This window comes from Antrostomus carolinensis, unplaced genomic scaffold (assembly GCF_000700745.2).
Source record: "Antrostomus carolinensis isolate BGI_N321 unplaced genomic scaffold, ASM70074v2 scaffold42128, whole genome shotgun sequence".
Classification (NCBI taxonomy): domain Eukaryota; kingdom Metazoa; phylum Chordata; class Aves; order Caprimulgiformes; family Caprimulgidae; genus Antrostomus; species Antrostomus carolinensis.
Genome location: NW_010334404.1, coordinates 1 through 13,270, shown reverse-complemented (window position 1 = coordinate 13,270; position 13,270 = coordinate 1). Strand labels below are relative to the sequence as shown.

Sequence of the window (13,270 nt, the reverse complement as noted above, 5' to 3'; positions counted from 1 at the left end):
CTAGATATGTTGTTCTGCGTTGCTCTTTCCTCTGTAAATCACTATAACAGAATTCAGAAATTATGAGAATTTCAGTTATGGAAAAGCAACTATCTTGAGAAATGTTTGTTTCAGTGGCTACTTGTGAAGTTGTTGCTAGCAGTTTACAGAGGCAAATAAAGCACAAGAATATCAAGTTGAAACCCCAGAAGAAATAAGGTAGAATACGCTGAGGTAAGCCACACTCTTTTTTTTTTTTTTTTTAATGAAAATAAGAAGTGTGACCCAATTTAATTTGTAATAGAATATGGCAAGGCTATAAAAGATAAGCTTGCCTTTTATTATGTGCTATCAGATAAATAGTAAATGTTGTGATGTGCATGTGAATGCATGATGGTATACAGGCCACGATATAGGTAAGATTTAATTTTTTTTATTATACATTGTAATATGGGGGAGTGAGGCAAACCTGCATAACACTAACACAAGCCTTGACTGTCACATATATATATATTATTGGCATCCTATTTGGAGTTACGTGATGCTGACACATTTTACAAACATAATGGATCTGGAATTAATGTATTGTGTGCTCTTACCCATTCCAACAGAGCTTCCAGAACAGGTTACTGAAATGACATGAAACAACAGTATAAACGTTGGGTGGTTGTAAGCTGTAAAACATTAGCAGTCTGTAGAACGTAATCCATGCCGTACAACTGTGCAATCCCATCAGATTGCAGTAGTTTTATAATGGATTGGGAAAGGAATCCCAAGGAAATTACTACCCCTTTAAACAATTTTTACTTAAAATTAAGTTTAGGAGTGGTTCATAGAAGTTCTTGATTTGTTTCTTTATTCAAAATCAATAATTCTATAAAACACATTAGAAACCAAAACAATTAAAAATACTCATTTATTTGCTTCTGTATTCTAACCACTACTAACCTCCCAACTGAGAATTAACTTCCCTGTATTCATCAGGTTATGGGTGATCCAGTTAAAAGGCACCTGTGTAGGTAAGTATGCCCAGTCCTAAAATGCTCCTTTGAAGTTCTTGTCCCAGCTGTTGCAAGATGGCACCCATGAAGTTTACTCTGGAGTCAACATTAGAATAGAAAAGTTCTATTCCATGTCACCTTTATTTGCATAACTTCAGATTCCATTTTAACCATCTAGCATGCATGGACAAAAATAAATTGTTCAAAGAAATTTAAATTTTACCTGAATATATTTTTTTGGGACAAAATGTAAGCTTCGGCCCCTTATCAGTAACTGGAGATACCACCACTGTGTAGACATCCCCGCAAGGTATGTCGGTGATATCGCAGTGACTCAGACCTGAGCTAGGGGTACAGGTGAAATTGCCTTTTGAGCCATGTAAATCAGTATTGTAGTTCATCATTTCATCAGAAGCTCGCCAGTACACCCTGATACCATTATTGCTGAGTCTATACAGCTTCACCCCAGAAGGGCAGCAAGCACCTAATAAAATAAGAAACATTATTAAGCAAATTTTGTGAACCCACAATACACTATAAATTCCTAGAGCACATTTTAAACATAGAATCAGATGATATTATTACTATCACACTAGATACCAGCATTTCAATGAGAAATTATTTCACAGAAAGCAAAAATAATTCTTGACCTGACCTAGGGAAGAAAACTCGTATTATAGAGCTGGAATTGAGCTGTCATTTCACATGTTGGAATATTATTGTTCTCTCCTGACTATAGAGGAACCAGGGCTACCCTAGAGTTCACAGAATCCTTTTGTGGTCTCTAAAATTTAATTATGCCACAGTATAATTTAAATGAAAAAACTGGTTCTGGAGCAATGTTATCCTCACCTAATGGCTGTTATAAAAACAAGGTTTAAATGATATGTGAAAATAATCCAAAGTGCATTTATTTAAGAGAGGGAACTACAAGTGTATTAACTATGTATTGAATTTCAGCTGCATGATTTGTATGAGAGGAACACCATACAAAGTCATTTGCATATTGAGTCTTTTTCTTCCCAATTGCATTTACAATTTACATACCAGAAGAATATCCTTGATATATGCAACTGGATGTCAAACCCGTTTCACTGATTGCTTTCAGAGACACTGTATATTTGGTGCCACATGTGATGCATCCCAGGAGACAGTAGTTTTGAAGAGTGTGACACTTTGCCTGTCCTTTTGGAGACTCCAGTGTTGTTACGTATGTCTGTGCACCCATCCCAACAGACCAGCTGATATTTGTTACAGATTGTGTCACTTGAGTTAGTATCAGGTTATTAGGGCAACAAGGAGCTTAAAAAGAACAAATAATAGAGAAGTCAATTCTGTTTGGTACTTGGAAAATGGTAGGTATTTTGGGGGGTTGCAACTAGAATCGTATATGATGAAGAGCAAAGGAATGAAGATGTGCATACTTTTCAGGCAAACATTAGCATGCTGAAAAAATATTTTACTCTTCTGGCAAGCTTCCAATAAACAGAATGTCACTATAAGATCAATTTTTATATAACAGTGAGTTATAACCATGGAATTATTATAAGATGATTGTTCACCAAGATACTAAAAATTACTAAAATGTGTCATCAGAATATCAAGGTACAGCTGTAGTTTAATTAAGCAGAGTCCAGCTCTACCCCTCCAGTCATACAGCTCAGTTCAGCTCTGTCTCTGTTTAAAGTCTTTTCCTCTACAACGTGAAATGACAGCAGCCAAACTGCCTGTTAAACATAGATCCTGGAGTATGTTAATCTCTGAACTGTGCCTGGGGATTGTCTGGGTAAGTGGTACAGGACAAAAACCTGCTAGCAAATTCATAGCAGGAATGCTAGGTAGGATGTGCTCTAATCTGTTCTTCACACCATTCATTTGTTGACATGGACGTCACCCCATTGCCTCTCCTGGTGATATTATAGTCAAAATAAAAGTCAAAACGCTGACAAGGAAGCTATGCATTACATCAGTGGATTATGTTAATAGATTTTAATTAGCTATGCCAGATGATCATTGGTTGCACTAAGGCTTCTCAGTATGAGGCAAGTGCCAAGTGATCCTTCCTTCTCACACACACGAAGATACACACGTGTTTAAACAGAGGACACCCAGCATCCTGCAATAGATAGTATAATTTGCATGCATTGTAATAAAAAAGCCAAAAACATATAAAGAGACATAGAACTATTTCAATATTATGCTGCTAAATATTTTCCACTATATACAATTGCCACATACCTGTCTCTAAAGGCACACTGTAGCTTGGTAAGCTCTGTCCTGCTGGTGATCTTGCTACAGCACTGACAGAGAAAGCAGATCCACAGGGAAGATTCATTAGGGTACAGGAATTTCCAGAGCTTGTGCAGTGCCAAAGTCCAGCCCCTCCCCTAGCAGTAACAACGTATGTAGCTTCTTCATTGTTAGATTGCCAGTGCACACTGATTACAGAAAGAGCCTCCTTTGAGATATTGGTAATTTCAGGACTGCAGGGAGCTGAAATATTTAATATTAACAGTATTTAAACATATTGTTTATGCACAGTATGTAAATGACACATGAAAATTATATTCCAGTTAGAACCGACAAACTACTTTGGAAACATATATGATCCTTAAATGTTTACTCCTGGTGAGAATTCAGAACTTGTGACAGAATGGACAACATAAGGATTTTGCATACAATACCAGAGATTAAGTGTAAATCTGATTTTCAAAAATTTGGATCTAGCAGCAGTTTACAGTCCAAATCTGGTTTTAGGTCCTTGCTTACAGAATATTTTTAAATATTTCCAGTATTTTATTTTTTTAACTTTTTATCAGTTGCAGTAACTTAGCGCTCCAGTAATGCTTTTCATCCATGAATCACTGTAGTGTCTAATTATTTCTTCTGCTAAAGGAAAGTAAGAATGCTCATAATACCTGTTGTCACGTACTTAGATGCACACGACATGTTGCTGCCCCTGGCCTCGCTGAAGGAATACACCGTGATATGATACGGGGTGTTGCACTGCAGGGCAGAGAGGGTGCAGGCCGTGGCGGTGTCGTTGCAGAGCACCACGCCGCTCCAGCCCACCGCTCTGGTTTCGTACATTTCGGCCCCTCGGACAGGAGCCCAGGTGACCTGCACGGTGTCGCTGGACACCAGCATGGCCCTGAAGTCGCTGGGACAACAAGGTGCTGGAAACAGGCAAGGCAGAGAGGGAAATCTGAATGTGAACTGGAAACCAGCAGGAAACCACAGAGCTTCATTTCCTTTATCTATCTATGTGTTTCATGTCTTAAATCTCCAAAGGTGACTGATACTGGGCAAACAGTCTCATTAATCCCAGACTTACTTCTTGAATTAATTCATTACCCTTCCTTCCCAAGCAATAGAAGGCATTTGAATATATGGGTAAGACACAGGAATTATGTATAGCTTTGATTTAAAATTTCAAAGCACGTGGAGGTTAAATAACTCTACCAATGTTCTTCACAATTTTCCCACTGAACTCATCATTTTTTAATTTTCCATATATTAAAACTCTCTATGAGGAAGTTGAAGACTTTGGTACACCCTCCTGAAGGCAACAGTAAAAAAAAAAAAAAAACCCTACCAAAAAACCGTAGGACTAGAATTCAAATGTTATGCCAGGACTGTGTTATTCACATGTCCTTGCCTGATGCTTATGAATCGTTAAACTATTTTCAAGTTTGTAAGCATGTTGTTGCATTTGACTACGCAAGTTAAATTCAACTCAATGTTAAGTGGTTTTTTTGCTGTCAACTTTCGTGTGGTTTGCCCAAAAATTGAATAAAAATAGAAGTTTAAGTCATTATCTTCCCATAAAAATGTACAATCAGCTCTATCATAAGTACAGTGAAAGGATCCAGAAGAGATTTGCAAGAATACATTGCTACTTACCAGTAGTGTAATTGAATACGTCACCTAAAGGACTCTGCCCTGCCTTGTTATATGCAAAGACACTGATGAAATAAGTGAAGCCACAATCTGACTGGAAATGACATTGAGTATGTGATGTGTTGCAGTGCACTTCCAAGCCATCATCACTCTTCACAAAAACCACGTAATAACGACCAAAACTGACGCTAGACCATGATACCAACAAGTGGCCAGGTTCATCCTCTTCAATTGATATATTTACTGGTGCACAAGGAACTGAAAAAAACCAATGTTTTAAAATAGAAATAATTAAAAAATGTAACCAGAATATTTTTATTGAAGTTATACTTTTGGGGAATAAAGGAAAATCAGGAATAAACAGAATTCTACTCAGCTTGAACATTTGTTTTGTATTGTTCAAGAAAATAGTAACTTATCTGCCTTTACAGAGGATGCTAGTTATATTTAGATGAAAAGTGAGTATGATTTTTACAGAACAAAATGGATGCTACCTTCATGTTTTACAGAAAAGAGATCTGCTTAAGGAGCCCCTGTGAACAAAAAGTGGCACCAGGCAGTATTTCAAAATGAACTGGCACAGTTTGTGCTCGCAAAGAGTAGTTTTGGGTGACAATTGGAATACTAGCTTGAATAGAAGTTGGCATCCGAAGGCCTTTATGTGAAAACCCTTTATAGATTGGTATGAAACTCACTGGCTGTGTCTGAACAGAGCTGTCCTTTGTTCACATTTCCTTTCTGGTGGCATCTCAGAATGTCACATTAAACTGAAAACTCCATGGCTTTTGCTTAGTAACATTTACTTTTTTTCTAGTTCAAAAAGTTTAGCTTGATGCTATTAGAATGAAAATATATGATCTAGCTGAAGCAATGTTGGCTGAGAAGATTACAGTCCCCAGCTTAAAGGCTGTCTCTTGCTTAAGGCTCTCTCATCCCTTTAGATCCACCTCTGAGTTGCCAACATGGATGATCTCTAACTCATATCAATGAGAAGTCAAAATGAGGCAGGTTACATCAAATAATTAAGTAATGTTGTGTCTTTAAGGTAGCACATCATAACAGAAATGGTTTAGGTTTTGCTTACATGGGCAGTTCATCTAACAGGTCAGGAAGCAATAGTCTCTGTCATGGCAGTGGTGCTAAGTAGCTGAAACGAACAACCTTTTGTCCCAACAAGGCTGCTACCTCTGAATGGTCTGTGACTGTATCTTAATTTAGTCTAGTGGTGCTACATTAGCTGAATGTGGTTATTTGTTGAGCTCCTTTCTAAGTAACAACTAGATTTAACCTAGAACAGTTCTCACTCAGGCTACAGCCAGTCCTTAATGCTATTTCCTCAGAGATTTCTCTCAGTCTATTTGTGACAGACCTGACACAGTAGGAAAGATCTGTTAGTCCTTACATTAGTTTTATACTCATAAAATTGACTTCAGAACACGTACTTCTGGTAAGAGGAAAATGCAAGCTTACTGGTTCAGCCAGCAAAATATACACCACTGCAAATTTTTCTCACAGAGATATGAAAAAGGCTTAGGCTATTATCCCCAAAAGAGAAAGGTATATGGCACAGTTCCTGCACAAAGTTCAGAAGCAGAAATAATTGAGAACTACTTGTGAATTGCAATGGATTAACTCACATTTGAAATTAAAAAAAAAAAAGTTAAGATGCCATAAGCTGTATAAGGATCAATGACACATACTAGTTTTTAAGCTTACTGCATCAGTAGGTTTACTGGATCCAGCGTCGTTGTATGCTGTGACAGAAACATGATATTCAGAGCCACACTGGAGTGATGGCATCATGCAGGAGGCAGAAGATGTGTTACACTTCAGTTTCAGGAGTCCACTGGAGGCTGTCACACTGTAAGTCAGAGCTCCTTCTGTCGGCATCCAAGAAATAATAGCTCTTGAAGCACCGCTATTAAAAGCTACTTGAACATCCGCTGGTGCCTTGGGACCTATGGTTTGTCAGTTTGGAGCACATAAATACAACTTAGCATACGGCCTACAGACACCATCTTTTTCATAACTTGCAAACTAAATACAATTTTTGTCGTGCAGACCTCACCCTCATTTGTATTAGTGACAATTTTTTAAAGAAATAATTCTAGTTGTACACCATCACAAAGCCTTCTGTTGAAACTCCTTGCCTTATTTGCTTCTTACAGTTAGAAAAATCCTCAGTCTAAGCTTGCGTAACCCTTACCTACGCCTGTCCTAGGTACCGCTTTAGCGGTAGTTAATGGCATTTTTGCCTCAGTAATATTCATTAAACACAGGCATGTCATCTGAGCTTTCATGAACTTTGAGATGGGGGTAAAAATTATAAGATCTGAAAATCTACCCAATGAATCTTTGAAAAACATAGCACAATCACACATACACATAAATACTCCCTGGTATATCTTTTTTTTAATGCTTATTTGGTTTCAGAAAGAAAATTCTTACTTGTTCTTTGGTTATATGTGAAATCATCTCCAGGTATCCCATTCACATTCCAGGCATATGCCTTGATAGTATAGAGAGTTCCTGGGTCTAGATCTGTAAATATCAAGGAGGTATTGGTGGTGTTCTCCTTCAGCATTCTGCCCAAACCATCTGATCTCATGAGGGACACAGAGAATCCAGCTGCCATATACACAGCTTTCCAGCTCACTGCAATGGAGTTACAACTCGGAGAACTAACAGACAGAACTGGAGCAGCCAGGACTGTTGAGAAAGAAAACCAATTAAGCTTTTGGTTTTCAGTAATACTGTTTGAAAGGGCCAAATTTGAAATGAATACATAGAAACAACAATCACCAAACTCTTCAAGACAAACTGAGCGACAACAAAACCAGAAAAATAAATTAATGCAAGACTGACAGAATAAATATGGAAACTGATTTGGTGCATCCATTGTAAAATGAATGTAACAAAGTATGAAAGGTTGAGTGTGTAGAAGAATGAAAATCATCAAGATATTGCATTTCCTGTCCTCTAAGTTTTACATTGTCTTATTATTTTATACTTTTAGTTGTTTCATAATTCTTCCATTCCCTCAAGTTATGTCTTTTGTTAAAATAAAATTTGATTTTGTTAAAATAAAATACATATGTTCATACAAATTTGAGTAAAACTTCCTATTAAACATTTAACTTATAGTACTATCATAAAGTAAACCATTAATTCATTCTTGTCCTGGTCATTAAGTCAGATGGACAAATTCTAGTCCTCAAAAACTGAAAGGAGAATGTGATCAATACAATTTTAAATACAAGATTATAATAATTCAGTTTGGTGCATGCCTGGGCTATACTGTTTGTTTTCTGTTCAAATCAAAAAACCAAAACAAAACATAAAGATGCTTGCATGAATGCTTTATATTATAACAACATTACAGAATTTGGAATAAGAATAGGCATTTGAAAGTCCACCTGTTTTTGCTTTTCTGAAAGGTGAAGGCTGGCTTTTTCCTCCCGAATTTACAGATCTGATAGTGATTCTGTACAAGGTGGCAGGTTTCAGTCCCATCACTGTGCCTGGAGAATTTGTAACTACAGTTTCAATGAAGGAATTTCCATCCTGTGCAGTCAGCAGGTAACTAGTAGCCCCAGGTACAGCTCTCCATTCCACTGTGATACTGTTGCTAAGTTTTGAATAAGCTTGGTCAATAACAGGTATGTCTGGAGCTAAAACATAAATAATGATAGACATACTGAAGTTAGAGAACTCAGCCCTGTGAAACCCTAAGTGCTGAAAACATTTCACAAAGACAAAGTGTAGGACAGATGGCCTACACTTTCTCTGAAGGTTTTAAATTTAAATTAAATGAAGTTTAAATGAACATTAACAAAATACATAGAGTATTGAGATATTCTAGACCAACTTTCATCTTTCAATAAAAATACCCTAGTACCCTTGAAATCACTATTGAAAATTACCATTATTTAACCTAGGATGCACTGGGAGGTCTCTTTTTTTGTCTTGCTCTATAGCCAATTAACTACACTGGATGTTTATAGAAAGCAATATACAAAGCAATATATAGAAAGAAGAAGTGTCTGCTTATACAAAGCAGCCTGAAATAGGATGCTGTACCGTGGGCATTTCTATGTCTGAGCAACGTACAATAATTTAGTTTGGAAGGGACCATGGGAAGTCACCTTACCTAACCCCCTGCCAGAGCACATATATTTAGATATACAATAACATGACACATCAAATATTGCAATTAAATGTTTTTCTATTATGCTGTGCTGCAGGCCATTCAGAAAGAGCTCTTGTGTACTGCTCTGCTGTACTGAAGTCACAAAAGTAACTACAGAGGGTATATTTCTTAATTGTAAGTAATTTATGTTCAGTAATCAGGATTTTCAGACTAGAATCAGCATATGTAAAGCAAGTCTATATATTGCAAGGCTGAAAAAAACTCACTAGATGAGAAAAAAGATAAAATGGAGGTGTATCCCACCTAAAATTAAGAAAAGGAATGAAAAAGTATTTGGGACAAAAGTACCTGCCTTGAGGCAAACTTATTTATAGCAAGGCAGCTAATTTGGGATTTCAGAGATCCTAACAAGTATGATACACGGCTACACAACTCCTGAGCATGATGTCTGCTTTCTTAGTCCCAAACATTTCCTTATTCAGCTATAGTTAGACACCCTCTTTTGCCCCATTTGTAAAAATGGTAACATACATTCTGTATGACCATGCCTATGGAACATTGGCAGCTGTGTCTTTCATAATCTTTGAGCAACCTGTTGCACTATGATTTTTTTTCCTTTTACAATATTGTCTTTAGTAACAATTCACAAAAATTTCTGTGCAGGAGATACTTACACAAGTCTAAGGGAGTTGCTTGCCTAACAGTCAAGTAGAAAATATACAGCATATGATTTATATCACAAATAAATTACAGAACATTAATCACTAATATCTGTTCTCCTATAGCTAAGCTAGCAATAGAGGTTTTTGGATAAACATTGCTGCTTTTTTATTTTTAATTCTTATTGTAATAATTACTTTTATAAGAAACAAATTCTACTGGAAAAACAATGGCTATTTCTAAAAATTTTCAGTTAAATTATTTTAAAAACAGAACTTCCACAGAATATTTTTTGAGTTACATTTCAGTGATTAAATAAAAAAGCACTTCTGTTTATGTAGACAGTTCTTCAATATCCATCAATGACTTATACGCTACAAGTCCTCTTGTGAATGAAACATAAATACCGTTCATCAGCATCAGTACCGAAAAACGTATAGAGCTCCACATCTGCATTTCATAGAATCATAGAATGGTTTGGATTGGAAGGGACCTTAAAGCTCATCCAGTTCCAACCCCCCTGCCATCAGCAGGGACACCTTCCACTAGATCAGGTTGCTCAAAGCCTCATCCAGCCTGGCCTTGAACCCTTCCAGGGAGGGGGCATCCACAACTTCCTTGGGCAACCTGTTCCAGTGTCTGACCACCCTCACAGTGAAAAACCTCTTCCTAATGTCTAATCTAAACCTCCCCTCTTTCACCTTAAACCCATTTCCCCTTGTTTTGTCATTAGTTGTCCTTAGGAAAAGTCCTTCCCCAGCTTTCTTTAGGCCCCCATTTGTAATGAAAAGGTAGGGGATTTGGAAAGCCACAGTCTGAGCAAGCTGTGCATGGCAGGTCAGGAAAACATATGGGAAAAGGAGCTAATCATGCTAATACCGAACTCCGCAGGAAAAGCAGCAAAAGCCTTCAACAGGAATTGCAGCTACTCCTTACCAGTAGAATGAAACATCAAGGATAAAATCCCATTCTACAGAGGCCAATGGAAATTATACTTCACAAAGTTTCTCTTACTAACCTGTTGACTGCATAATCTGTGTTTCTGCAAGAATAACTCCGTTCTTGTCCATGGCTTCTGCTTGTATAGCATAAATAGTATTGGGAATTAACGAAGTTAGAGTTCCTTTAAGTGTAACATCACTAAAATGAGCCAGTAATGAATGGCCTACAGTATTCACAGCTGTAGCTGTGACTCTGTATGAAGAGGCTCCTGAAAACTTGGGCCATCTGAGATAAATGCTTCTTGATGTCACATCATATATAGACACAGAGAAACCTAAAAAAAAAAAAAAAAAAAATTCTAGAAAAACCATTTCAGTCATTCCTGAATTTAGTCAAGTCTTGACAAGAAGATTGTTCAGTGTTTTATCAAGCATCCACGTGACCTCATTTTCAGAAGATAAGCATTCCACTGAATCTGGAGTCCTATTTCCCTTGTTCATTTCCCTTGTAATCCATTAATTACTGTAATAACTGCTGCTTGCTCTCATAATATCATGTTGTGATTATAGCTATTTTTCTTAAAACTCCCATATGCTCTAGTCTAATTATTTTTAAAAATACTGGGTATAATAATCCACATGTGATTATACAACCAATGTCAACTGTATTCCACACATGAATAAGATCAAATGCTTGTTTTGCAAATCAAGAAAAGAATATGCTACAGTAAGTGTCCAGATACTGCAACAATACGGCTGCACCAATTAAACATTTAAGACTCTTGACAATGTGGTATATGGAACCATATACTATCCATACTATAGGAACATGTATTATCACCAGAGAATGAATGAATTATGAGAGCACTTCTTGTAGTCTTGCATTCCTCATATTTTAAACTAGTCAGTACTCACATTTAAGGAAATAGGAGCTGTAGGCACAAAATATGAGACTGAAGAAGGTATAAAGTGTTGTAAAACACTGGAAATATTTGTGCTTAGGAGATCATGCTGCTTCTGGTGCAGTTTTGCAGGTTTTTTTGGGGGAGTGTCTTTGGTTTTGTTTTTTTAATTAAAAGATACAACAAATAACTGGGTGCAAACATGGGATAGTTTGAACCCTATTTATAGCACAGTTGTGTAGGTAACGAACAGCACATTTTGTCCAGCTGAGTGTTCTCCCTGGCTCATGCTAGGGTCAGGTCATAAGTGGTCTGTCAGAATCTTTGTGTGAGTGTCTGACAGAAAATGAAGTTTAAAATTGATAAAGATATCCAAATAGATTTTTTTAAAGCTGAATCAAACTTGAAAACAATTTTTGTTTATAAAGCCGCTAGAACTTACAGAATGTTTTATTAGAAATCACACCTGTGTTTTCTCTTCAGACCCATTCAAAGATAAGCAGGCAACGACAAAATAGTATTTTCAAGATTTACCTGTGTTAGCTGAAAAGATCTGAAAAGGAAGATGTAAAAAAATTAGAAATACAAAATGAAATATTTTATTTTGTAAAATTAAAAACCGAATAATGTTAGTAACAACAACTACTTAAAATACTACATTTTTAAAACACATTTTACTGATATGATGTATTTGCTCAGATTCTTTAAGCATGGAAAGTTTATACAGCCCATGAGATTTAGTACAGGTATGCAGATCAGATTACTTCTTAATTTTCCTCTCTGAATCTGCCTATTGAGCCAGTTTTCAGTTGTTGATAGACTTTGAAAGACCTTGGGTCCCAATGTATTATTTTATTTTTCAGTCACTTGTAAACACTGCAAAAGTGTAATAGCAGCAAAATATGAACATAGAAGCGGGTGTCAGATAGTCTCTACCCTAACTTTTATTTTACAAAGAGTACAATATCATTCTTGAAAACAGTTCTAAAGCAAAGGAGTTGCACTCACCATCTCCAGGCAGTTGAAGAGCAGTCCAATACATATTAATGATTTACTCTCTGCACAGCACATCTGGTCAGAACTTTGTTCCAGCCTTCACACGGGGTGAGCTGGGGCCGACCCCTGCAGTGACCAGCGCTATTTCGCAGCAGTGCTGTCACCGCAGGTTCGCTCCCCGCGGCGAGGAGGCTGCCCCGGGCGAGCCCCTCCTCCCCGCCAGCGGCTGCCAACACCGCGGGGAGGGCGCACGGCACCGCACCGCACTCCTCGGCAAGCGGGGGGTGGGTTTTCGCCTCTATTACAGCGTGCAGTGTCTGTGTTGTTCATACAAGATTCATAAAATAATCAAGCCCAATGTAAATTCGAAATGTCCTATTCAGCTTACTATCTCTCCCCATTTCTGTCCACTGACAAGGATCTTTCTGCCTGTCAGGAAGGACGCCCTGGCCGCACGCCCCTCTGGCAGGAACGCCGGCCACACCGGCTGCTTCACGCTGTGGGAAGAGAAATTTCGCTCTCATTTCTTCATATTCCTACCAGCTGCTGGTTCCTCGTTGGCAACACGCCTCTATCTCTTCAAACTGTAACGTCTACCAGGCGATTTTAGGTGTCAAGAAACAGCACCTTTCCATAACCGATAGTGGGTTTTTTCGGTGGCTTACGCGAACGTCACAGGGAACCCGGGACCGTTTTTATGAGGGAGCCACGGCGGCGGGGGAAGCTTTACACCCCGAGGGG

At 37.7% G+C, this 13,270-nt stretch overlaps 1 protein-coding gene across 2 annotated transcripts; it reads right to left on the bottom strand.

The window, feature by feature from the left end:
* On the bottom strand, nucleotides 1-12,604 carry FNDC7 (fibronectin type III domain containing 7). 2 transcript variants are annotated; one of them, XM_029086551.1, is made up of 13 exons: nucleotides 12,542-12,604; nucleotides 12,068-12,086; nucleotides 10,709-10,966; nucleotides 8,297-8,551; nucleotides 7,329-7,589; nucleotides 6,581-6,838; nucleotides 4,884-5,138; nucleotides 3,899-4,156; nucleotides 3,219-3,473; nucleotides 2,028-2,282; nucleotides 1,204-1,464; nucleotides 579-608; nucleotides 1-41 (listed from the first exon to the last, which is right to left on the bottom strand). In XM_029086551.1, exons 1-13 carry the CDS (start codon nucleotides 12,602-12,604, stop codon nucleotides 1-3), a joined length of 2,469 nt encoding a protein of 822 aa, XP_028942384.1. The 2 variants fall into 2 exon arrangements, with proteins under 2 accessions (XP_028942384.1, XP_028942385.1); XM_029086552.1 differs by lacking the exon at nucleotides 10,709-10,966.
* Nucleotides 12,605-13,270: the final 666 nt, after the last annotated feature.

Bases quoted from the DNA above. Each gene is read 5' to 3' on its own strand.
- FNDC7 (XM_029086551.1), bottom strand. From the start codon at position 12,604: ATGTGCTGTGCAGAGAGTAAATCATTAATATGTATTGGACTGCTCTTC. The intron at 6,839-7,328 runs GTAAGAATTTTC...GACAAACCATAG, and splicing joins CACATATAACCAAAGAACAA to GTCCCAAGGCACCAGCGGAT. The intron at 42-578 runs GTAAGAGCACAC...ATTCTGTTATAG, and splicing joins TGGAAGCTCTGTTGGAATGG to TGATTTACAGAGGAAAGAGC.